This window comes from Rhipicephalus sanguineus, chromosome 3 (genome assembly GCF_013339695.2).
Source record: "Rhipicephalus sanguineus isolate Rsan-2018 chromosome 3, BIME_Rsan_1.4, whole genome shotgun sequence".
Taxonomy (NCBI): domain Eukaryota; kingdom Metazoa; phylum Arthropoda; class Arachnida; order Ixodida; family Ixodidae; genus Rhipicephalus; species Rhipicephalus sanguineus.
Window position 1 is genome coordinate 200,917,115 of NC_051178.1, and position 25,253 is coordinate 200,942,367.

At 46.6% G+C, this 25,253-nt stretch overlaps 1 protein-coding gene across 1 annotated transcript in view; it reads right to left on the reverse strand.

Moving 5' to 3' along the window:
* LOC119386252 (oxytocin receptor) overlaps positions 1-19,595 on the reverse strand; it is a 41,396-nt gene extending 21,801 nt beyond the window's left edge. The window contains exon 1 of the mRNA XM_037653581.2: positions 18,595-19,595. Coding sequence (XP_037509509.1) covers positions 18,595-19,591 — 997 coding nt within the window. The 5' untranslated portion in view covers positions 19,592-19,595. The remainder of the gene's footprint in view (positions 1-18,594) is intronic.
* Between the last annotated feature and the right edge of the window lie 5,658 nt (positions 19,596-25,253).

The window sequence follows — 25,253 nt, forward strand, 5'->3', positions numbered from 1 at the left end:
CAGCGCAGAAAGAAAAAGGACAGGTCATCGGGCAGTTCAGGGAAACGTCCTTCGGGGCGCGCAGTAAGGTGCAAGCGGCGAAAAGGGGGAAGCAGGGGAGAACAATGCGCATCTCCACGACGGAGGGTGCCTTCGACAGGTACAAGTTTGCGGGGACAACCATGTCAAGGTGTTCCTAGACGCAAGGCAGGAGGAGCAGATCGCCGAGCGAGAGCAAACAAAAGGAGAGGATTGCCACTCTTTCCCCCGCGTCTCTGGCATCCCCTTCGCCTTTGTGAAGGAAGCAGTCTGAATTCCCGAATGACGCGTGACGGAGAAGTAGAGCTAATGGCGTGCGCTCATTGTAGTCTCTGGCGATCTGAAATGCCGCCAAGACCGCGACCGCCACGAGTACGACTAAAAAGGGGAAGAAAGCTGTGAGCTTGTCGGAGAATGTAACAGTTTGTTGAAAGAATTTTTTTTTTTGTAAGGCTATTCTAGTTTGATGTAGTGTTCTTTTGTTATCTCCGCGACTAGTTTAGCTAAGCAGTTTCTTACTTTTGGGTATTTTTAAGCGGTGTATGTGTTTCTTTTATTGAGCCTATAAGCATTGTGCGAAATAGTTTGGGCGCAATATTATAGTAACTTGTGCGGAAGCTGTGACCCGCACGGAAGTGAGCTGACTGCGTAAGATGAGTCACGGCAGTCATGAGTGAATATTGGTACGACCGCTAATTGTGAAACAGTGGTAGCGTTTGTCGAGCGGAAGCGAATTTCACTTGTTTGTTTTTTATGTATAGCGCGAAGTATAGTATACCGTCACCCATTTTAAGGGAGCCATTGAGCAATTTTGAGGAAGGTTTTATAGTGAAACCAAAGCGGTTTTTGAAATGCTCAGGTTTGGCGCTGAATGTGGCTATTTTAGTGGACCACTGTCAGGATTGACAAGCATGTTGGTCCGGAGGTTCAGCACGAATCTAACGCAGATTACGTCAGGTGTTCCCGAGGTGTACGGCATTAAGAGTTATTTTCTTTGCGTGTTGTTTTTCGTGAACATTTAGGTTCTGTCGCGTGTTTAGAGAAGTTGAGTTTCTAGGGATGTGGCGTATGGCTAATGGGGTGGTTTAATGCTTCAGCGCTCTATGAATACGAGCAGTGTAGAGCTAAAGAGCACAGCAGAGCGCAGTGCGTTCTTTATCAGAGCGGCTCTCAGGGACGAGTAGCATTGACCACACGAGCATATTAGTACGCGATATTTATCCCCTCTGTTCTGTTTACATTCATTGATGGCTTACAGGTCGTGTAATCACGTAAGCTGAGCGTTACGCTTTACCGAACATTAAGGATAGGGACACATTTCAGACAGTTGTATGACGCAGCTGAATCTGTTGTGAAAGAGTTTGCGAGTACGTCAGGTTGTGTCTCAAGTAGGTAATAGCGGCTACGTTTTGAGTTTGTTTTGAGTGAGCGTAGAGAATACGCACAGATATCTTGTGTAGATTTTAGGCAGCCTTCATGTGAAAGCTGTGTTGTTGGTTGTTTTTCGTGTAGTTAGATATGAGAAGGTAACGCTACATAGCAGTGCGGATGGTAGGAGCAGACTTGTTTTAAAATTGGTTGTTTCAGGGATCTAGAGCCAGATTATATCTGCTTTTGATGTTGTTTTGCTTGGACGACCAAATGATCCATCTTGTAGGCATCTCCTCATCCATGAGTGTTGTAGCTTTGGCGGCACGAAATTCTGCCAAAATTTTAGAGTAGCGGGTTTTTCATTTATTTGTATGTCTTGAGAAGCCTGGAGAGTTTTTAGCGAGTCCAAGGCGCTTGATCGCGGCGTGGCATTGTGTTGTGTGGTTCGCTTTGCTGCTGTCGATCATTGTGAGGTGGTTTGGGAGTTTGTTGCGAGTTCGCAGTTGCGGTTCCAAGACAGGACGTCGTCCTCGTCACCAGCCTTTCTCTTCGTGCCCAGCGGTTGTGAGCGCTGGCCAGCCGAGATTTTCCGGGCGGCGGAGGAGCTGTTACGTTTGGCCTGAAAATTCATCGAGGCAGACGCCATTGAGCGTACAGCTGTCTGCCAGAATGCTGCCTTCCCCTCCGTATCGGCGCTTAGACGGAGGCAGGAACGCCAATTCTTCCTGGAGGAGCCTATGCCGAGCGAACGAGCAGGTCGCCGTGGACGGATTTCCCAGAAAAAGGGCGTCGGAATTCGGAGACCCCTTTTTGGCTTGTTCTCTGCGTGAGATAGCACCGCGGGAGAGTTTCTCACCCAGCCACATCTGCCTTCTACCCTACCGCAGCAAGGAAAATTAACCCGTGCCGGAGGGAGCGGTCTGCGTGTTTTCCGGAATTCGACACACCTGCTTTATCGTGCGTTTTGGTCAGCGTGGGACTGCGCCGTTGAAGACGCTCCCATCAACCCAGGTGGGGCCTTCACCCGAGGCAGCCATCATTCAACGCTTCTTCCAAGTATTAGGTAGGTGTGGTTTGTAGAAGAAAAGGCGCCTAATTTCTGCAGCCCGGTCGGGAGCACGGCGCAGCGCCTGCGGGAAAGGGAGAAGGGATGACAGTGGATAGGAGAGAGAAGGTTAGAGGTGTAGAGGCACAGAGGTCATCAGTACGAAGAGCAGCAGGCCGGCAGCAAGGACAAGAGCGGCAAGGGCCCCGGTCTCAGTGGTAGGCCGCGATTCCCGTCTCCTCGATGAAATCCGCCAGGCTCCGGAGCGCTGGTAGATGGGGACGGGATGGGAAGAGGAGGTGCTCCAGGGTAGTGGCAGGAAGGCCCTGCCTCCGGTAGGCTGTGGTGACTGTCGAGCGTTCCTTTGCCAATCCGGGGCAGGTACAAAGGAGGTGCTCGAGGGTCTCGGGGTCGCCGCAGCGGCTGCAGGCCGGGGAGGCGCAGCGACCCTTCAGGTAGCGGCGGGCCGCGGTCCACACACAGCCGGTCCGCAGTCGCAGCAGGGAGGCTCGTTCCCTCCTGGTGAGGCCCGTCTCTGGGAGAGGCTTTGGTCCCTGCCCGTTGGCCACCCTCCGGTCCGGGTGGACTGTGACGAGGAGCTTCTTGAGGCGGGCCTGCGAGTAGTCCCTGGCCGCCACGGCCTGGGTGATGGGGATGCCTGGCTGGTGTGCTGCCTTGGCCAGTCTGTCCGCCTCCTCGTTGCCAGCTATGCCGACGTGAGAGGGCAGCCAGTGGAAGGAGACGGATGCCCCGGATGCCGCGAGGGCCCGGAACTTGGTTGCCAGGAGGTTTCCAGTGAGCCCGGCGCGGCGATGGTTGGCCAGCGTCTGCAGTGCCGCCTTGCTGTCGCAGAGGACCGCAATCGGCTCGGCTGGGATTAAGTATTACTGGCAGTGGAAGCGGAGGTCATCGGCCCTTTCCCCTTTGGACTGAAACTCCTCGCCGACCTTCTCACCTACGAGTCTTCGGGGCGTGGCGAGTGTATTGTGTGACTCTTTGCCTCCTTTCGGGAGGCCGGACGCCAAGACGACAGGTCACCGGATTGGCGGGAGACGCTGACACCGGTTTGCCCGTGCTTCTGCAGTGACGGTCTCGGGGCTATAAAAGCCGAAGACTTTTGACGTCATTTCTCTGCTCTCTCTTTTCACTCCAATCTCTTAACCATGTAAATAAATCTACGTTCCTTCTTGAAAGAACGCGCCTCCTCACTGGGAACCTTCGGCTATGGGGACGGACGGCGGGAGCCAGCTACCGTAACGAGACCCGCCGAACCCGCTCCTTACAGCGAGGATTCGTTTGTACGAAAATTACCCGGTCGGGCAGCGTCAGTTTAGCAGTGCGAGTGAGATATATGAAACGTGCGACGGTAGCGTAAGTGCAGTAGCGTTTATATATACACTATATATATATATATATATATATAGGGAAAAGATATACGCTTCTAAAAAACTGTTTATTTGTCGACGTTTCGATCGGAGACCGATCGAAACGTCGACAAATAAACAGTTTTTTAGAAGCGTATACCTTTTTCCTAATTATTTTACGGCAACCGAAGACAGACTCTTCATAATCTACGTACCATATATATATATATATATATATATATATATATATATATATATATATATATATATATATATATATATATATATATATATATGTACCAAAAAAGAGTCAAATGACACGTTTTTTTCTTAGAGTGTTTGGCGCCGGTAAAATTTATTCGAGCAGTCTTCGGTCACAAGTCACTAGAAAAGCATTAGCGTGAGATTGTTTAATTCGTGCCTTCGTGAGTATATAGCGTGCGCATTTCTAGGGGAGCTGTCCGCTTAAAGCTTCAATGAGTGAACAGTTCCTCTCAAACTCTGGCTTTTCTGCGTTTGTCTGGGTGCAGCGGAACAGTCGCGCACCTTCTCTGTGAGTACACCCGCTTCAACTCCGAAAGAGCGGCCCTCTCAGCCGCATTAGGCCAGCCGGACAACCACCCTCTCACGGAGAACAAAATCCTGGGGCCCTGAGAGCAGCATTTTGGGCAAGTTGGTAATTCATAACTTCCGAACGACTGCGCAACGCAAAGACACCGACGACAAAGAAGACACACCCAGCGCTGGGTGTGTCTTCTTTGTCGTCTGTGTCTTTTGGTTGCGCAGTCGTTCTGAACCTAGGTCCCTGGCCTACCCGGTCTCCAACACGAGCCGCTCTTAGGGCGTTGTTGCGGTTTTTCAAGCAACTGGACTGAATGACAAACAGTAACTGTTGGCAGAAAATATTGCTGTGTAGTACTTGGACTACGGTCATGACTTTTTTTGTCGCCTGCTATCGTCACAAACTCTTCTTGTCTTTCATTCTTTTACATCCCCTTCCCACGTGCAGGGTAGCAAACTAGAGGCTTTCTCTGTTTAAACTCCCTGTCTTTCCTTTCTCTCTCTCTCTCTCTCTCTCTCTGCGTTTGTCAGGTGATCGAACTCATGAGCTTCTGGCGTGAGAGCAGGACGCGGCTAAGCATTGCCCTACGTCGCAGCTCTGACGCTTGTTAATCTGGCCGGCCTTTCGCGCAGGCACCGTCACTCGCACAGTGCCACGCCGACTTTGACGGTGGCAGCGTCTATGTACAGTGCGAGTAACAAGAACTTTATTGAATAGTCCCGAGGAAAATGATGGGGGAGGCCAAAGGCTCCCCAGCAAGTCGGTGGCTCCGCCCAGTACACTCTCCAGCAAAAGTCTACGGTCATCGGTCCTTTACTGCAGGAAAGATCTTGGGAGCCTGGTCTCACAGCACTGCAGCCCAGAAAGCCACACGAGCCCTCTTGCAGTACTTGAAGGCAACAACATTGAGAGACCGTCTGTGAAACCCTGCACTGTGTGTGTGTGTGTGTGTGTTGTGAAATGTGACTTTCCTTCTCTCTCTCTCTTTTGCTCCCTTATTCCCCTCCCCATGTGTAGGATAGCAAACTGGACGTAGTCTAGTTAAACTACCTACCTTTCCTATATTGCTTCTCTCTCTCTCTATCTCTCTCTCTCTCTTTCTCTCTCTCTCTCTCTATATATATATATATACATACATATATATATATATATATATATATATATATATATATATATATATATATATATATATATATATATATATATATATATGGTACTTAAAATTTTTGAGAAAGCTACGTTACCGCTTTGTCTGGGGACCTAGCCTCTAACGAAACGTTCCAGCTTGTAGTAGTTCTTTCGACCTAGTTACCCACTCGTTTAGAAGCGTTATGGACTACAGGGCAGAAATTCGCATTTGCAATGGACCACACGTCCCGTAAACTTTTGCTGCCGGGTGTACAGGGTCGTCCACATCTAATGTGAACACCTCATTAGTATTCAAGGCCTCATAGAAGTTTATGTTTATTACATAATTCGGAAAATTATTACTGCACTGATTGACACCATGACTTGACGTCATATAACGGACATTTCCCTCGTGAAGCAGGATAGACATTGTAGTTTTACTGGCTTGAATACTAATCAGTTGTTCACGTTTGATGTGGTCGACTCTGGACATCGGTATCCCGACAAACAAAACGCGCAAAGCGATACCACTACTGGATACCGTCAAATACCATCACTGGACGGTAAATACCATCCTTCCGCCAAGAAGTGGAAAGATGGTATTTACAGTTGAAAAAAAAAAAAAGAAATCCAGCCAGCTCCACTTAGCGAACACAGTCAAAACAGCGAAGCTGATGTCCCCCCTTCATCAGGCTAGCGTACTTCTACGTTTTTCAAGTATTCCCTTCGTTGGCGCTTAGCTTCGGCCTGTCTCGCGCAAACATTGCGGTTGGCTCGGCGACGACATGCCCGTTCCCGCGTCAGCTCTCGCTGACGCACACATCGGGCGGCTTCTTCCTTGGGAGCAGTCGTGCCCGTTATGAAGGTGCATTTCCGTAGGATAACTGTAGCGCAACACAACACAAGCACCGACAAAGACCACGGGACTGGCGCTATGGAAGTGCATGTACTCACAAAGAACCAATTAACGCCCTCCTTTATGCTCCACCGAGACACTCACTGACCTACTTGTCGCAAAACGGTTGGATTCCTCCGCTGAGCCTCACTCTGGCCCCTCTTGACGCGCCTCTCATTGGTTCACTCTTTCCGCAAGGCCTCACTCTCTCCCTTCCTGGCGCGCTTCTCATTGGTTCACCCGTCGAGCTTCTCCCTCGCCACTCTTGGTACGGCGCAGCCCTTCCCTCCCTACGGAGCCTCACTCTCGCCACACTGCGATTCCACGTGATCAGCGCTACGCCATTAGACGGGGAAGCCTCGACTAAGAACAGCTTCGCTCTTAAAAAAGTAGGGGAGGTCGCTATCAAATTCTGAACAGCACGTAATACTTTCTTTGAGAAGACTGGAGAAGGCTAGAGCGCGAGCGTATTTCCAGAAAAAAAAGAAAGCGAGCGATTCGTCATAAATATCTTGGAACACAATTCTGGTCACCAACTTATATGCATACAGCGAGTCTAGCCCTTATTTTCAAAGTGGTTGCCTAACGCGAGCGTCTCCGAGTGTAACATACATTCTTGAAAAGGAAACTCGCATGCATTCGGTTTCGCAGAAGAGGCTCCAGTCTCTAATTTTCCACGCACGAAGCACTTTCTGAACGCGACAGAGCGCGACACCCTATCATCCAAGCCGCATCCGGTGGCAATCATCAATTATTTGCCCCCGCGCCAGGTCTAATATTCAACCATCCCAACCATGGTTGGCGTCTGGGTGGATCGATCGGGGTCTCAAAATTACCTGCGTGAGCAGGAGCAACTTGCTCGGCGAAGAAAGTTTCAGCCAGCACGTGTGCTATGTGTTTTCGTTTGTCTGAAATTACCTGGTACTTACCAAACTTTATACCCTGTGCGAATGCGATAACGGAGGGCGCTTTTAGATACGTTCAGTCCCTTAATCGCGCAAGGTTGTTACAGCGGAGATTACGGGGTCGGCGCAATTTCCACCGTGACGTTGCAAGACGGTACTTAGCTGTGTGAGCACTGACGAGCCCTTATTGACATTGAACATTACTTATTAGAATGTCTGAACTTTGACGCAGAGCGTAATCCAATTGCGGGTAGACTAAACCTCACTCTCAAAGAGCGCCACACGTCGATTCATTCATGACTTCTTGTTTCTAAAGCGTCTAGCTTCAAGACGCTACGACGTCCATAGAACTGCCACATAAGTCGCTATAACCTCGTCTATCAACTGTGTACAATCCTCCTCTTTATCTTTTTAACAACGGAGCTGTTTAAACTTGGCAAACACCCGGTTCATCTCTACATATAGGGTCATCATCACAGCTGTGCCTACGCAATAACTCTGCCGGCGCGCACACTCTTCGTCCTCTCCTTCACCTTCTGCTTCGCTCCCCGAACACAGCCCTCTTTATCTCGCATGCCACGCCGGACAAATCGGCCCAGCGCGGGCCGATGTATATATATATATATATATATATATATATATATATATATATACACAAAAGGGGGGGGGGTGTCCCCAAAAAATAAGTATTCGTTAGTAAAAGTTTTTCTTGACTGGTTTAATTTAGCATAAAACTACTTCACTTTTCCACATAATCACCGTTAAATTCTAAGCACTTTTCGTACCGCTGCACCAGTTTCTTAAGTCCATCTGCGTAGAAGTTCCCCGCCTGGGAATTCTTTGCTGTTTGATTTGGTCAATAAGCAGTTTTAGTACCCACTTTGAACACACTGTGATATCTAGGCTTTCCAGTTACAATCGTGCAAATTGTAGTGCGGCTGACAAGAGGAAATTCATCCGACAGACGACTAACTGTCAGTCATCGATCTAATCGCAATGCCCGTTCCACTTGTTAAACAGTTTCATTGGTCTGGATTCTGGCCCTTCCACTCCGCACTTAGTCGTGCACATTTGTGCGGCCATTTGTGAAGTCTCGACAAGATTTTATTACTTTTCCTTGACTCATCACTTCATGTCCATTAACTAGGCAGAACTTCGCATAAATTTGAGAAGCTTATGATCCTTTTGCAAGCAAAAATTGAATTACAGCTCGCACTTCACAACAGGCGCGAGCAACGATTTTCGCAAATATTGTCGTTTGCATTCCCCGACAAGCACATTACTACCGAGTCTGAACAATAACTTCAGTACCTTCGCGAAGAATTAACAGATGGCGCTGCACGTTTAAATCTTTATTCTGACGTGTAAATATTTAAATATTAGCAAACGGCCCTTACTTTCTAAATAGCCTTCGTATGTACATATATATATATATATATATATATATATATATATATATATATATATATATATATATATATATATATATATATATATATATATATATATATATATATATATATATATATCAATTTACATACATACATACATACCAATTTTTAATTTATAATCAAATACAGAAATTCCTGCTGCGTAACCAACAGCGCCAATTCCCGCAACTTTACTTGCGAACGCAAGCGATCCGAAGTATTGCTGAGACTTAAATAACCATCCCGAAGCCGCATAGGCATTTCCCCGCGACATTCCAAGAAACTAGCGCGAAACGAACGAATAAATAGGTCGTGTCGCCCGATCGCGTTCAAAACCTAAGCCTTTGCATTCGTCTTTTCAGCGGTAAACGAACACCATTTAGCCAACTCTAATGGAAGCAAAAAAAATTTCACCTTAATTACATTGGCCTCTATCCAAAAGGGGTTTCTCTAGTATATATTTTTTTTTTTTGGATTGCCCTCAAATCGAATCTCTCTCTGAAAGCATCCATACTTCACTTGAATCAAACGGATGCACTAGAGACATTCCACGTTCCTGTCAAAGCAAAAACAGAAAGAAATGAAGTATGGGTAACGTGTAATGCCAACGCCGCGTGGAGGAAGGATCGCTTTCATTGAGTTAAAAAGCTTTCATTCGACATACCATTGGTTTAAATAACATACTATACGAACATCTGCGCCAGTGAATAGGAACATAACGAGGAATAGCGCAGCAGGATCCTAACACCACCACATTCAACCGTGCGTTCGTATTAAAGAGGTTTTTCCTCTGTATACGTGTTAAGAGACCATCTTTCCGTTTGGCTGCCAACGGTAACGGCAATTTACGACAGCGCCCAGCCCGATTATATGGCGGGGAGCCGTAGAGTGGACGTGCTTGGCGCCGGGTAATGCGGTTTTCCCTCCAATTTGTTCGTTCTGGGGGGCAATGCCATTTCATCGCCTCGAGAAGAAAAAGAAGAAGAAGCCCCGTTAATCTCGCTGCAAGCATACGGCTGCCTCTGCAACTCGATTCCGGCTGGAAACGAAGAAATCTCGAACTTTCTGTTTCCTGCGGTAGTTTTAGCGCGGGTATTCGCGTAATGCACCGTAATCGGTCTTACTTTGCCCGTCGAGTCAAGGTTAGGAGTTGCGCCATCCACAACGATCGTGTTGAACCGCTGGGCGTGGGCGGTGTTCCTATAAAGGACCTAAGAATCTGCGTTTGCCTCTACAAGCACAAGGTGAACGTCCAGAGTATAGAGCAGAGATTCCGATGCGATTTACTTGAAGGAACAAGAAGGGGCTGAAGCCTTTTTTTTATAGGAGTCATTACATATCTAAAGATATTTGTTTCTTTAATTGTACGAGACACTCGAACGCCTTTGCGGCAGCAGTTGATGCATAGTGGTAGGCAACAACGAACAGAAATTGAAATAGTGGCCTACAGGCATATAAAAAGCGAAAACGCGGGGATGGCGTTTAATGCGTCTGGAGCGTGGGCGCCGCCAGTCGTGGCGCCCACGCTCTTCTGGCGGGGTCCAATGCAATATAACAAGCCTGTCTTTCCTTAACGACCGTGCTTCGCGCTGTGACTGCAGCCATTGCGTTGCTGCCTTACTGGTGAAAATGCCACAGAGCAGGCAAGCTTACGATATGTAATATCAGCATCACGCGAAACCGATATGGGCTTGAGTCGTACTAATTAAGCGCAATAAGCATGCAACATTATTTTTTTTGCGATATAATACGCTACATTGTTGAATACGATACCTTGTTTCTTTATTGTTATTATTATTTTTTTAAAGTTTGGTTCACTTTCCGGCGTAGGCTAAGTTCGTCGGCGTACGTTTCCTACGGCAATCTCGAAACTCGGGAACACCACTGGCATCACTTACCACAATATAAAAGACGCAGCATCCGCAGTCTTTCAACATATTGCGCAAAATTGATTCGTTTCGTAATATAAGCTCTCACGAACCGTGTCATATTTCAAGAACCATCGCTATTTCATCGACGGGAAAGCCCCAACATGTTGCCTTAGGGCGGCCTGGCTATCTCTCATGACTCTTGATAACAAAGTTCACCGTATAGTATATCCGTATCCGTACTCGCCCATCTTCTATGGCGAGTGTCATCACTGTTCTACTTGTTCGCTTCGATTGCGGCTGGCCGAGGTCGACTACTACGGCGCTGATCAAGAACGTTCGCATCGACATGACTAAAAAAACAACAACAAAAAAAACTATTGACCTTTCTTTGCCCACTTCTCGATTTCACTTTCACATCGGCATACGGAAGTGAAAGTCGATCTTTAATTTCTGCGGCTGAAGTCTGTCTTTCCATCAACAGTTTGATCGCCGTGCGTTAACGGAACAAGATATCGTTCGCTGCCATTTCCCGGAGCATAATGGTAGCTAGTTTATATAAACTGTTCATGCCAATTTCTCGTCCATGATTGCAAAAGGTATATTGCGGTATACTACCCCGCGCTCACTGTTGTTTGATTTCGGACAGTGAATTATTACTTTTACTACCAGCCACTTAAATAACGGAATGCAGAACAATGGAAGTGAGATCGGAATTGGATGATAAATGTGGATTAACGGGAAAAGTTGTAATTACGCTTATAGTCCATCCCTTTCCTAATAAACAAAAACAAAAACAAGAAAGACACAGTCATTTGTTTAAACAAAACATTTATGTAGGAAGTAGATATAGAAGTTATATATAAAGTTAAATTTAGAAAGCACACTCAAACATTTACATAACAGTGGAAGAACAAAAGAAAAAAAACAGATTAAACGTCAGAAACGAAGGTGAGTCACTCCTTAGCCATCACTAGTATTTGAGTACATGTGCGTACTTGTAAAGAAAACTACTCTGAAAGTTATCTTAACGGCGAAGCTGTTGGTAACTTGTGGTCCGTCGTGCAAAGCTCCACAGGTGGGTATGAGCCTCAGGAATTGGGCAAGCCCTACTACCGAGTGCAGCGGGTGCGAGCGTTAAACGAAAACTCTGCTCGGTGATGTGGAGCACGTGAAGCACGTGAAAGAGAGAGAGACAGAAAATAGAAAGAGAAAATAGAGAGAAGTAAAGGGAATAAAGGCATAAAAAAATAGAGAGACAGATAAAGACAAGGAAATAGATAAAGAGAGAAAGAAAGAAATAGAAACAGATACAAAAAGAAAGACACAGAAGAAGCAGAGAGAAAGAAAAAGAAATGGGAAAAGGGAGAAAAAATATAATGAGAAACAAAGAAGGCCACCCAGCACCGGCCGCTCTTTCTTCAGACTTGGCACCACTAGTGCTAGTTGCCATAATTTAAAAAAAAATTATGGCTCTAGTTTAAAAGGAAACCACTTTTGTATGCATGCCGCAGACCCTGGCCTTAAGTATGGCGTATGTGCGGATATATCGAGATGCTTGGAAACGTTGTTTCAACACGTTGGACTAGATGCGGCACACATAAAGTACGTTTCTTAAAAATACCTACCACATTCTAAGCTCCGCGTCCTGCTGTTGTAGAATGGGAGGCGAGGGGACAGTTCGCGTGTCAGTATAGACTGCCACATATTTTCTACAAAGGCTACAGTGCTGATTCCAACTTACGATTCGGGGCTGTCATTCATCGTCTGTTTAAGTAGCACTTGAACCGATATAAATGAGTGGATGTTACAATAACTGAAATTATTTGAGTGGTTTTGCGCGCCAGGACCACGATATTACTATGAGGGGCACCGTATACCGATGGACTACGGATTAATCGTCGAAATGCGGTCACCGTGGCTGGGAATTGAACCCGTATCCTCAAGCACAACAGCGTAAAATCGTAGCTGCTATAAGCTACTACGGCGGGTGGTTATAGGGGGAAAGAAGGAATCGCTAAGAGATGTCGATAGGAAGAAAATATGGCTATAAGAATATCAATGGACACATAGAGACACTGGGGATGAAAGAAAAGGTTAGGGAGGTTAGTGAGACCAAATATCAGTTTGTTTTTGTTTTTTGTCGTACACTATAGGAAAAGGAAATGAAGAAAGACGTGCGAGGAGAACTGGAGGAAGAGGAAAAGCGGGAGGATAGCAGACTGTATAGTGGACCACTGTTGCGCAGAAACTTCAATAATACCTTGACGGACTCCACCGATATAATTATGGATCTCCTCACATCCGTTTGGGCGAGCCATCTGGCGCACGTCGTCGTGGGACTTTTGACTTGTTGGTATGCGGCATTACCACGAAGGTATTGTTAGCGCAAATACACGAAAGAGGAAAAAATAAGCTAGACAGAGTGCCGACACCATCGTGTGGTTGTTTCCTCGCCCCTCTTACTGAAATGTACGGCACGCTAGAACAACTATGCGTTCAATAGAGCACTGCAGCTTGAGCATCAAGTGAAACAACGCCGAACAACATTCTTGTGAGCACTCAGCAGGGCGCGGGCCCTAGGTTCCGCCACCCCACGACACAGTCTTGGTGAGATACAATACCGGGATATGAGAGACACAATTTCCTTCGCCTAGCGTGGCAGGAATGCTTCACGGAAGAGCCATTCGTTGCCCTTTCACTGGCATTGCCGGTCGTCCACAAGCAAAGACGCCCGTCTACACGGATCGCGTGCTTCGAGGAAACACGTCCCTCGCGGAAATTGAATTGTGTGCACGACGTAGACGTAATCCACGTTAAACCACCAGGAAAGTTCGTAACAGCGAAAAAAAACGGAGTACTTCTGAGCTGAATCGTTGTCCCTTATTTTGCTGTGGAACACTTGGAAGTTGCCAGTAGTAGTCAAATGTAATGTAATCAACCCGTTGCCTTAAGGCAAACGTTCTTACGGGCCATAAGCCTTAACGAAACGTGTGTGTGTGTGTGTGTGTGTGTGTGTGTGTGTGTGTGTGTGTGCGTGTGCGTGTGCGTGTGCGTGCGTGTGTGTGTGTGTGTGTGTGTGTGTGTGTGTGTGTGTGTGTGTGTGTGTGTGTGTGTGTGTGTGTGTGTGTGTGTGTGTGTGTGTGTGTGTGTGTGTGTGTGTGTGTGTGTGTGTGTGTGTGTGTGTTCAACCGCAGCGCGCGCGCGCGCGCTGCGGTTGAACTTGGCCCCCCCTAATAGAGAACCCTGCGGACGCTTATGCCCATGCACACACCATCCAACGCCTCCTCTGTATGCACCGTCGAACTACGAGGCGTGCACCATCACTGGCCGTGCTGTTTATCATTCCTATAGTCTAGAATGGCTCGACGGTGCCCCATCCCCCGACTTACTGCTAACGCATGTCTCTCGCATTCCGCTAAATCGACACTGACATTTTGTGAATAGCGTGCAGGGCGTCCTCATTAATAAAGAAACAACTAAAAGGGTTCTTATTGATAAATACGTTCGTAAGAACTACGGCAAGCGAATCATATTTTTCGATATAACGTATAAGAAAAAACGGCCCATTAATGTCAAGCAACAGTTACCAACGAAGGGCTTTGTGAACACGTGCGGCCACAGCTTCCGCTTCCCCGTCGGGAAATTAGCTTCCGGCTGAGCTTACCCGTTGGCAATTAGCGCTGAGCAACAAACTTTCTGAATAGCACGCAAAAGCGAATCCTTATAGGTAGATTGAGTGAACGCTTGGTGCAGTTAATGACCCGCTGCGTGCTTCTTTAACGACCTCCCACCCCTCCCCAGCGCTTTAGTGTTGCTGTACTGCTGCGGTGCTTCTAACGAGAGCGTTCGAGTCCCCTCTTGCCACCTACAAAAACAGACACAAAAGTGAAAAAACTCCTGCAGTCGCCACGCCGGCTTCGCGAGTTAGAAGGAAGTGTGGCCTGTGATGGTCACGGTTGCGTTGGCTCCCTAATCACCTAACTCGCCCTGTTATGATGTTTACGCGCAGGTCCAGGCGGTATCCTCGCTAGATTGTTGAAACTATAGGGTTGCAGTGTCGAGTGTTTGACGTGGTCAAGCATTATAGGGATTCCCTACTTCAGAAGCGTCCTTGACTCGGCAGCACGCCACTCACTGCTCTTCGTAATAAAACGTGGCGTTTACAGGTTCGTCCGCCTTCGGCCTGTTAAGTTATGCGCGATAACGGTAGGAAAAAAATTTGCGCAGCTTGCAGTAAGCCACGCAAGGCTAGGTCACAGCAGAGCTGGTGGGCACCTAGCTGGTCCTGGCTTAACTGGGATATTACCCTCTCACCTCTGTCTCTTTCCCACCTCTTGCTGTACTATGCGTGTTCTCTTTTTTACTATCTCTTTTTCTTGTGTCTCTTTCTTTACCTCTTTCTCTCTAACTATTTATTTCTCTGTCTTTCTATCCTTTTCTCTCTTTTATTGCCTTTTTTTCTCTTTCTTTATATCTCTTTCCCCCTCTCTCTCTCTCTCTGTAGTCGTCTCTTGCCTTCTATTTTTTCCTCTTTCTTCCCTTTCTATCTCTCTATTTCTTCCCTTTCGTTCTTTCTCTCTCTCTCTCTGTACTCCTTCCCTCGCCTTCCTTTTCTCTCTCTTTTTCTCTCTCTATCTCTTTCTTTATATCACTTTTCTCTCTCTCTCGCCCATCACAGTTATACCATCCCACGCCGGACAAATCGACGAACGTGTTCAGGGAGCGAAGCAGAAGAGGAAGAAGAGAGCGCGTGCCGGTTCTTGATGATGATGCTAGTTTTCTTTCTACGCCACACGGCATAGCTCGAGCATAGCAGCTTCGCTGTAATGTTGAAAGAAAACCATCTTTAGCAACGATTACCAGATTTAATGTGACGAGTATTGTAATGCACGACGCGAAATTTATTGATGAAAAATAGCATATTAGAAAGCTCGGCAAGGAAACAGACCGTGTCGGTGTCTCAAAAGTCAATTTAAAAAGCTCTCTTTCTTCTAAGGTCGCGGGATCGAATCTCGGCCGTAGCGGCCGCATTTCGATGGAGGCGAAATGCTAGAGGCCCGTGTACTTAGATTTAAATGCACGTTAAGAAACACCAGATGGTCGAAATTTCCGGTGCTCTCCACTACGGCGTCCCTCATAATCATATCGTGGTTTTGGGACGTCAAGCCCCAGCACTTATTATAAAGCTTTTTGTTCTCAATCGCTGCTTGACATTGGCTATTCGCATTCGCTAATAATACATACCGCCACACTTTTGGCCAGCACGTGGCCTTACCTTACAAAGCTTTCTAGCATAATTGATGCTTAATTTTCGGGCCTTTATAGCAGAAGGAGTTAAATGCAGCTCTTGCATCTATTCCCCCGACCACTTCCAAACATCCGTGGCTGCGCTTTGCCAAGAAATTAGCAGTGCCGATTGGCGTAAGTACGGGTACTGCACATGAAAACAATAAAAAAACAAAAGTAAAGGACGTTCACTAAAAAGCGCAACGAAAAAAAAAAAGGCTAACTGCAAGGAAAAAGAGCCAGTGTCAATATTTTTTTTTACTCATGCGAACCCTGATTTTATTAGATCTGCTGGTTGTCTCGAGGACGGATGTTCTATAGAAGGAGGTGCATCTCAAAAGCATATCGAATTAAGGCTTCTCTAGGAGCATGCACAGATAAAGGTATCCGCAGTGAAGAAAAAACAAAAATAAACAAGGTCTTCAAGGCAACAAACCCTCGACCTGATAATCTTCTTTCAGAAGCTCACCCAATAAATAAAAGCCCTTGTCGTCGAGTTTAGGTACCCGTGATGAAAGGACCTCCTCTTTTATGAGCCTGCGTCAGTATGGTCGTAGGTACTTTCTTTCCTACTTCTTCCATGCTGATCGAAATTGACGTTGACAGGAAAATTTATGTTCACTCGCGTCCAATCACTGCCGCAGAATCTCGCCTGATCAGATTGTAGGTAGGAGCAAAGGAGCTATGAACACGACGGACGCCGTTTCGTTCATTCTTGTTTACTTTGGAAAATAAAAAAAAGTGTTCTGGAAGTAGGCCATAACGCGCGCTGTTGCGACCTTTCCGGAGAGCCGCGTGTTTGGATTAGGCGCTTTTTTGCATGCATTCACTGAGCCGAAGAAAAATTTACATGCAAAAAAATCCAGGTGCTGTAGGATACTGAAAGCATGGCGGCAACGTTGGTTCCAACGTCGTATCATCCTGTTGATGCCGCTGAAAACAAGTAATTTTCGTGCTGCTTACGTTTCCTTTAAGTCGCGGCGTCGCTTTTCTTAAAAGCAAAGTAAATAATGTAATTGGGAGAAAATTAGTTCTATTCCTCTCATCGAAACAAACGCACCAAACCTCTTTTTCTTTCTTTTTCTGTTTAGGTTGAGACTGTGCCTACCATCGCAATTTCTGACGCCGGCTTTTCTAAAGGTTACATGTTGAACGTGTTCAGGGATATTAGACGCTGTTCTCTGGGCGGAAAGAAAGCTCGAAGGCTTCCATAATGAACAATTTTTTTGCGCATAGAGAAGCAACAGCGGAGGAAAAACATCGCGCTGAGTTTGTTATGCGAATATGTTTCAGCAGAAAACATAATCTGTCAAATTTTTCAGTGGTCGTACTTGTTTGCACTAAGTTATAAGAATATTGAGCGAGTCTAGGTTGGCTTTAAAGCGAAACTTTCATTGCCCGCTATCTTGGGCTTCGAGTTCTTCAGATGTTATATCACTCGGCAAATCTATTTATAAAGCTCTAAATTTGGACCGACAAAGTAATACAAGTAGGGGCACGTCTATTGCGCGTAACAAAAAAATACATATCTCTCTATGAAACACATACCCATAATCATTTCCATTTCTGCACTTCGTATAAAGAGATACATGCAGCGCTAAGGATGCTAACGCCACGAAAATCGCAAGCTTTACTGTCTACACAGTGAAGGGACTGATGGGCACTTAGGTTATTAACACACGCACTTACTGAAGCATTCGCGAAATTGTCAACTTACTAGAATTTCACTACTATTTCAGATACGCCTTGCTAATATAAGTTCTTAAATGAAAGAATCGAGACACAGTCTAAGTAAAAATGTTTTCGCAATAGTTGCAGCCGAGCGATGGATGACGCATTTTCACTGCTCATCTTTCGACTGAACTGGTGATATTTCCGCTTCCGCGTGCTTGGCCAAGGTTGAGATGCAAACTTCAAATTTTGCAGGAGTACGCGATCTACTATGCATACGTGACAACGTCGAAGAACTCGACGCAGAGTTGCGACTGGAAACCCACCGGAGATGCGGGAGATGCGCGCTGTCGTGGCAGAGGGATGTGATCTCGCCTCCGGCCATTTCGCAAGGTTTCATCGGTATCTGAGCACCGCGAGTGAATTCACGAACACAGTTTGAGTAGAGGCTGTCAGAACTTGGGTTAGGGAATGCCGTCACGCGTGGGGATCGCTGGATATTGCTGCAAGAAAGTGAATTCATGCTGGAGGTTGCTCCGTGTAAAAAGTTTGTGAATCGTTCTGTGGCAGCCGTCACGGACTGACGCGGCCTTAGTCGCTTGGTCGATGAAGGACGCGGACGTGCGGGTCCGCACGTTGGTTCAAATCTACACCCTCTCCCTTTTATTGCGTATCTTCCTTTCCTGTGGCGCTGAGCCGTGCTTCTTTATGGGCTGCAGTACGTAGCGTCGCTTTTTCTGACACCACTTCCCTCCGAGAATTGTTCTGTTCGTGCGCCATAGTGCTTTTAAGAAAGTCGACTTTTTTTGCCTTCCTTTGGCGTTCGATCGTTGCTCTTGTATTCACGATCATACATTTTGAAAGCTCTACGGCAGCTTCCCGCGACAGCTAACCATTCTCAGCGTTATTGTCCAGACAAGCTTGCTCTAAGGTGATATTAGCTTTCATTCGCTGTCCTCTAGTCTAGTTCTATAAATTAACAAAATTAGCTCTGTGCAAAACGAAACTATGACACACGCAGTACCAAATGCTTCACGTGCGTACTCACTCGTCCAGGCGTCGCTCATGTCGAGGCCCGAGCCCCAGTACATCCACATCTGGACGCAGATGAACGGAGACGAGCAGATGATGTAGAAGCTGATCACCACCACGGTAATCTTGACCGTCTTTATCTTGGCCCTGGACAAGCCGCGAGCTGAGGAGTGACTGCGCGGCACCAAGGGACCCCGCACGTACGAAGACGAGTCGTTGCCGGAGGAGGAGGCGCCACCCTGCGGACTCTTGAAGCGGTACGCCTTGCCGCGCCCTTCGACGTCCGAGCTCTTTCGCTTCAGGTACAGGTTCTGCCAGATGGCGCGGCAAATGCAGACGTACGTGAAGACGAGCACCAGGAGCGGGATGAAGAAGACGCTCACGGCGTACCACGTGACGTAGGCGCGCAGGCCCCATGGTTCGATGTAGGTGCCCCAGCAGTCATACACGCCCGGCGCCACCTCCTGGTAGCTGAACACGAACAGCTGAGGCACGCAGCAGAGCAGCGATACAGCCCATGCCAGCGACACCAGCAGCTTGGACTTGGTCGGCGTCCAGGAGCAGTTGGAGAGCGGGAAGCAGATGGCCTGGTACCGGTCCACGGCCGTCACCACGAGCACGTACGAAGAGAGGTAAGGGCCCAGGATCTGACCATACTTGACGCACTTGCAGAAGAAGTTGCCGCCCTGAAAGCGGTACGTGGCGTCCCAGCCGAGCTGAGGTAGCACCGTGAAAAACGCGGTGGTCAGGTCGGAGACGCACAGGTGTACCAGGAAGTAGTACATGCGCGTCATCTTAGAACGGCGCGCGTTCAGGGCCACAAGGACGCAAGAGTTTCCGGCCACGGTGAGCGCGAAGATGAAGGTGAGCACGGCGAGCTCGATGAGCGCCAGGGACTCGTCGCGATGCACGGCGTTCTCCAGTTCTGTGATGTTGTCGCTGCCGTTGGCCTCGACAGGCGGTGAACCCGAAGTAGGCTCGAACAGCTCGTGCGCGTCGTCCACGAGATTCATGGTTTTTGCTGTAGAGGATCAACAAAAGGGCAAAGTAAGTCAGCATATTTACTTGAGAATTGGGAATTTCAATCGCAGGAGACTCAGACGTCCGGTATACTCGGTCATAATCTGCAGTAAGAAGAGATGAATTGTGAACAAGCAAAACTGACACTCGCGTCTTAGGCGCGAAATTTGAGAACCACCTGTGCTGTTATCTTCATTTCATGTAAGGTCACTAACATCCCCCCCCCCCTTTTTTTTTAATGAAAATCTCACGCGTTGTTGCGGAGAGTTCTCCACTCTTTGAAGTCACACACATACCAACAAATGTGGGACTTCTTTGACAATTTTAGCTGCTGCAAGTTGTTCCAAGGTCCTTGTTTGTCAAAACTAGTTTTCTTTCTAGTCCGTTCGCACGCACGGTTACGTAGATAATAAACCCTATAAACATTTATGAATACTATAAAATTACCCTGGTCGTCAGCAAGACCTTATTTCTTACCGCGCGCTCCTCCAAGCAACAAGGGTACCAATGTGGGCTTGTTGGTTCATCATAAACTGGCATTTAGCATAGCGCGGGAAGACACACGGACAAAGAAGAAGAACGAGACGAACACAAGCGCTTGTGTTCGTCTCGTTCTTCTTCTTTGTCCGTGTGTCTTCCCGCGCTATGCTAAATGCCAGTCCTCCAAGCAGTTCCTAAGAACATTGCAGTGAATGAATGCATATCTGCGTAGAAGACAAAGCAAATTATTTATTCATATTATACCTTGCAGGCCCCGGCGCAGCATTGAGTAGGGGAGGCTACAGTAAAGTGACAGCAAATAAGGCATCTGTGCCTGAAAGTTGCGCTGGAAGCGAAGCGCCTCGTAAAATTTATTGAGGTCAGCCTTACTGTAATTCCTACAGCCTTTATTTTGCGCTCTTCATTCGTCTATTCGATTACCAGAGCATGAAGAACTAGGCTAACAGTTTTACGACGGCGTTTAAACGTAAAAACAAGCAAATTCCGAAGCTTGGGCATACTTGCAGAAACATACGGAAAATAAGAAGACACAGCTGCAGCCTCTAAAAGCGCACTCCCATTCCTTTTGGATAGAAAAAAACGCACTCTAAACTTTCTTTTGAAATAGAGACGAGCTGCAGTAGCGCTGAAGATTACAAGGAGGACATCGAAGAAAGGATTGTTTCCTTCCTGTGCACAATACCATCGAGATCCCAGCCTGCGCTTCAAGCATAAGCTGCTGTTGTTTATCCCCTGTGAAACGCGAGAAGTTTGGCGGTCGAAAATCCGGATCTCCTGAACATTAGCCAGAAAAGAAAACGCGAGAAAAAGAGTCAAAGACAGGTTGATTGACGAGCTCTCCCGCGCAAAAGAAACAGCTAAAATTTCAGAGACACTCCATATACATAGTGGGCTGCGGATTAAATTTCACCATCTGAAGGTTTTCAGCATTCACCTAAGGCTCGGTTTACGCTCGGCTTCACAATTCCTCTTCGTCAAAATGCGATACGTACACTCTGAATAATTCGAACTTTTTAATTCAACTTTTCTTGCATAATTCAAAAGCAATATGCTGTCTAGGAGAGAAACCATGCGTTGCTATATAGAAGAAAGAGTGGCCTAGCTCTAATACCAATACATGCCGCCAAGGCTCTATCCGGGACATCCTGTCAATGATTTCCAGACAACCGGTGGTCAGCTAGAGCACCAGAATGGTTGCCAAGTGATAGGAAACACAGTCGAGCAAGGCAGCGAGCTAGACGGAGCGACAGTATTAAATGTTAGGGCCTGGATAAACATCTTTTAAAGTGTAACAAGCTTCTCGTAATCCGCCAACTCAATCGAAAGCCGTTGCCGTCTTAATTATGCCGATGCAACAAAAATATACTTGCGCGAAAACGCCATGATCCCGATTCAAAAAGCCTTTCGTTCGTAGCTGTTGTTTTCCATTGGCTGCTTATCGTCATTTGTAATACCCTCAGCGCTAGAATTTTCCGCTGGTAAAAATTGTAGTGCGAGAGGCTTTTGCGCGTACAGACCCAGAGGTAGTACAATGCACACTATAGGTTTGCGCTAATCACCGACGGTAAAGGGCAAGATAATGACAGCCATAATGGGCAAGAGTGCTTTGTGCAGTAGCCCTGTGCCCGTGGACTGGATGTTCAGCTTAACTCCTCGCGTTAGGCAACTATTTACGACGTTATAAATGAACCCACGGATTTCCAGAAATCGCGCCCCAGCGTGCAATCCGGCTGAGCCGTATTGGGACCCTGTGTACCGGCTCATTGGCTCTGCTTTCCGGTCGCGTTGTTCTCTCTCAGGGAGCACAACGTAGCACGACCAACCGTTTCAAGTTGTCGTGCCGAAATTACTGTTTCTTGGCGGCAGAAAACCGTAGGAGTGACGCGGCATAAAATATATATATATAAAATGAAACACCTGTGTTGCAACTCGAAAGCCTCGCGCTCGAGGACTCGGCGCATTACGCCGGTAACGAAAGACGCGTCTTGAGATTAGGCCGAAAGTCGTAAGGACGTTCGCAAACCAGTCGAGTGCCTCTGTAGCAATCTGGTTGCAAGTCGCACGACGTGAAGTAAGCACGACGCTGAGTGGGATGTGCCGCTGCGACATCGTTGATTGGGTGGCCTCGTGGTTACATTAAGCTATTTATGGCGCATACGACTGTGTACTTCCACGGTGCTTCTTAGCTGGCCGATCTTGCGTTAGCAATTCATGACTGAGTTAAGGAAGCGAGAAAGATACAGTAAACACGATTGCTTTTGCAACTGACCCTTCGGGGTGATGGCCTCACGATGTGTCCCTGGATAAGTGTGATTATAGAGGTACTAGCACGCCGTGTTGTCTTATGTAATATAGCTTCATTTTCATTCTCTTAGGTTTTCACATAACCTTTTTTTTCTTAATCTCACGTGTGCTATAGCAAAGTTCACCGACGCCCTATTTTTATCTATTCGGTCAGCGTACTTTTCTAAGCTCTTCCGTTTTAAGTTTGTTCGCATTTAAAAGCAACCTGTAAATCAAACTTAGCATGCCCCTCCCGGTCTTTTTTATTCATCCTGTGCCATTGTCCAGCAATACTGGTGCACTATAAACAACTGCGTCTTACACAATCTTCTCAGTAAGACGTATTTTGTTTTTTGCTTTCCTACGTGTCCTTGCGTGTGTGTTAGCGTTAGCCGGTTCAAATGGATCACTAATCCACCCATATAATCCGCCCAGATATTCATGTTCTCAAGAAATACATACCTAAGAAAAATTTTTCGCAATAAGAATACATAAGAAAACTTTTTCGGAGCAAGCTAAACAAGGACAAAGGATCAAAGTCATCAGTGCAGGCGCCCGTCCTGCTGAATGCGTTCCTTTCTTCGCGTCTAGTTTGCGCCGAACAAAGTTTTCTTGCAATATGAATCCTTACCAATGAGCTGAAACCAAGATTGTGCTTGAACGAAATCCTGCTACTCTACATGATTTGAGCTATCATTGCTGTCCAAGATCGTACACTTACGCATTAAAGGCAATGACACACTGTTATTACCAGTGCGGAAACCATTTCTTTTAAAATCAAGGACTGGTACTAAAAGCTTACATGTGAGCGTGAATTATTTGACGTCGCATTTATTATGGCTCTAAGTCAAACCCAACTATATTGGACGCGGATAAATCGAATAATCAATTATATCGAACTATTTTGGAACATCACTATGCGCTAACGTCAATACCACTAGCGTAGCCAGGGAGAGTTGCGAGGGGAGGGGTGTTCAAACGAAGCCTGTTTTTTTTTTCAGTTTTGCGTGTGTATATATACGCACACATGCAAAGGCACGCACGCACACACACAAGGGGTGGTCGTGCCCTCGCCTCCCTCGAAAAAAATTTCTGGCTACGCCCCTGTTTAATGCATAGGAAAATGTAGGGCTACATCGAACTGAAATAGTCATAACACTTCGTATATTGAACATCGGGCAAGGCGAAACCTCCCAAGAAGTTGGCCCCAAGAAGTTGATCAGTTATTCAGTTTCACTGCAGTCTCGTCAGTCAGGTTAGTCTAGTGATCCGTCATTCGTTCGGTTAGTCAGTGCCAGTCGCAAGCGGCCAGTCAGAAAGATAATCAGTTGATATTTTCTGACGCCAGCGGCGCAGCGTTTGTAACAGCAGCACGTCAAACTGAGATTACAGGAGAGATGAGATGGCAGGCGCTAGAGCGGCAAAGGACACTATTCCCACAAGTGCGAGACAATGGAATCCTACACGCAGGTCACGTCCACAGCAAACGCGTACTGTACAACAAGGAGGCAGTTTGGTCGCACTGCTGCAACATTTCGAAAATTGTGTCTTCTGGTCTGAGTCCCGCGCTGAAGACGGTAGTCCTCACTCAAGATCGCAGCAGTCGAACGATAAAGCGGCCTTTTATTGCCAGACATCTCGTAACAGCGAATGGGAGTGCGGCCCATCCAAGTTCTGCCGCAGAAACTGGACGTCTGGTTGAAAGGCAAAAGAAAACGCAATACAGTACGGTGTCCAAGTCGAGCAAATACATTCGATGCGCAGACAACATTGCCGCGATAGAAAGTGTGAACTGGATGCCAGCACTGCAACGAGCGGAGGGACAGCAGAATAATGCGGAAGCCTTATACTGAGGTCCGCCTAAGAATCGATTTGGTTCGATGGAACTCATCACGAAAGTAAGCATACTTAGCAAATATCGCTTGAGGTATAAAAGAGAGGATTGTTGATGAATGAGGCGGGAAAGTCAATTTATAACTAGAGTTCAAGCGGTAGCATAGCGTCTTGTCGCGATGGCTAGCTTTCTGCCAGCACTTGTGAATTCTTCATTTCGAGTGAAGCAGCAACAAAGCAAATAAAAGGCGTAACGGTTCATTATACTCGGCATTGTGAAAAAAGGTTTATTACTCTCAAATGTTTTTGTGAAGCCAACGTTTCCCGAATTAAAGGAACACTAAAGAGCACAACGATTTTTCTCATATTAGTAGAGTGCTCTTTCACGATACCAAAAACACCGCGCTTGCTGCGCGAAAACGCTTAGTAAGCGAGAAAACGCGCAAAAGCAAAATGTGGGTTGCGACGCCACCTTGAAGTTTCCGCACCATTCGCCGTGACGTCACATGTTTTGACAGCGCCTACTAGGGACTACGTAGCTCCTAATCGGTAACAATGAAGTATATTGTCCTCTGAGGGGGCCATAGACTTAACATACCAAGTTTGGAGTAATTTTGTGGAGACAATGGCTCCAAAACACGATAAATACACTTTGAAATTCGTGACGTCACGCGGGAGATTTCGGCGCGATATTTAAAAATGAAACTTTGAACTTGATTTTCTCCTCTATTAATAAACCTATGATGGCGAAATTAACGACGTTAGAGTTCTCAGAGCACAGTTTATCGATCTAAACCGATTCATTGTTTCTCTTTAGTGTCCCTTTAAGGCAAAATTTCCGCATTCCATACCTGGAGTGACAGCAGCTTACCATGCTGAGAACTACTATAAAGTGCTTGTTATATTTTCTATTATTATTATTATTATTATTATTTCTGCCTGCGCATAGTTGTATATGTGCAATTTTGTAACGTTTTTTATCCTTGATATTTTATTATGAATGTTTCCTTTGTTTTTCTTGTTTTTTTGTTTTGTTTT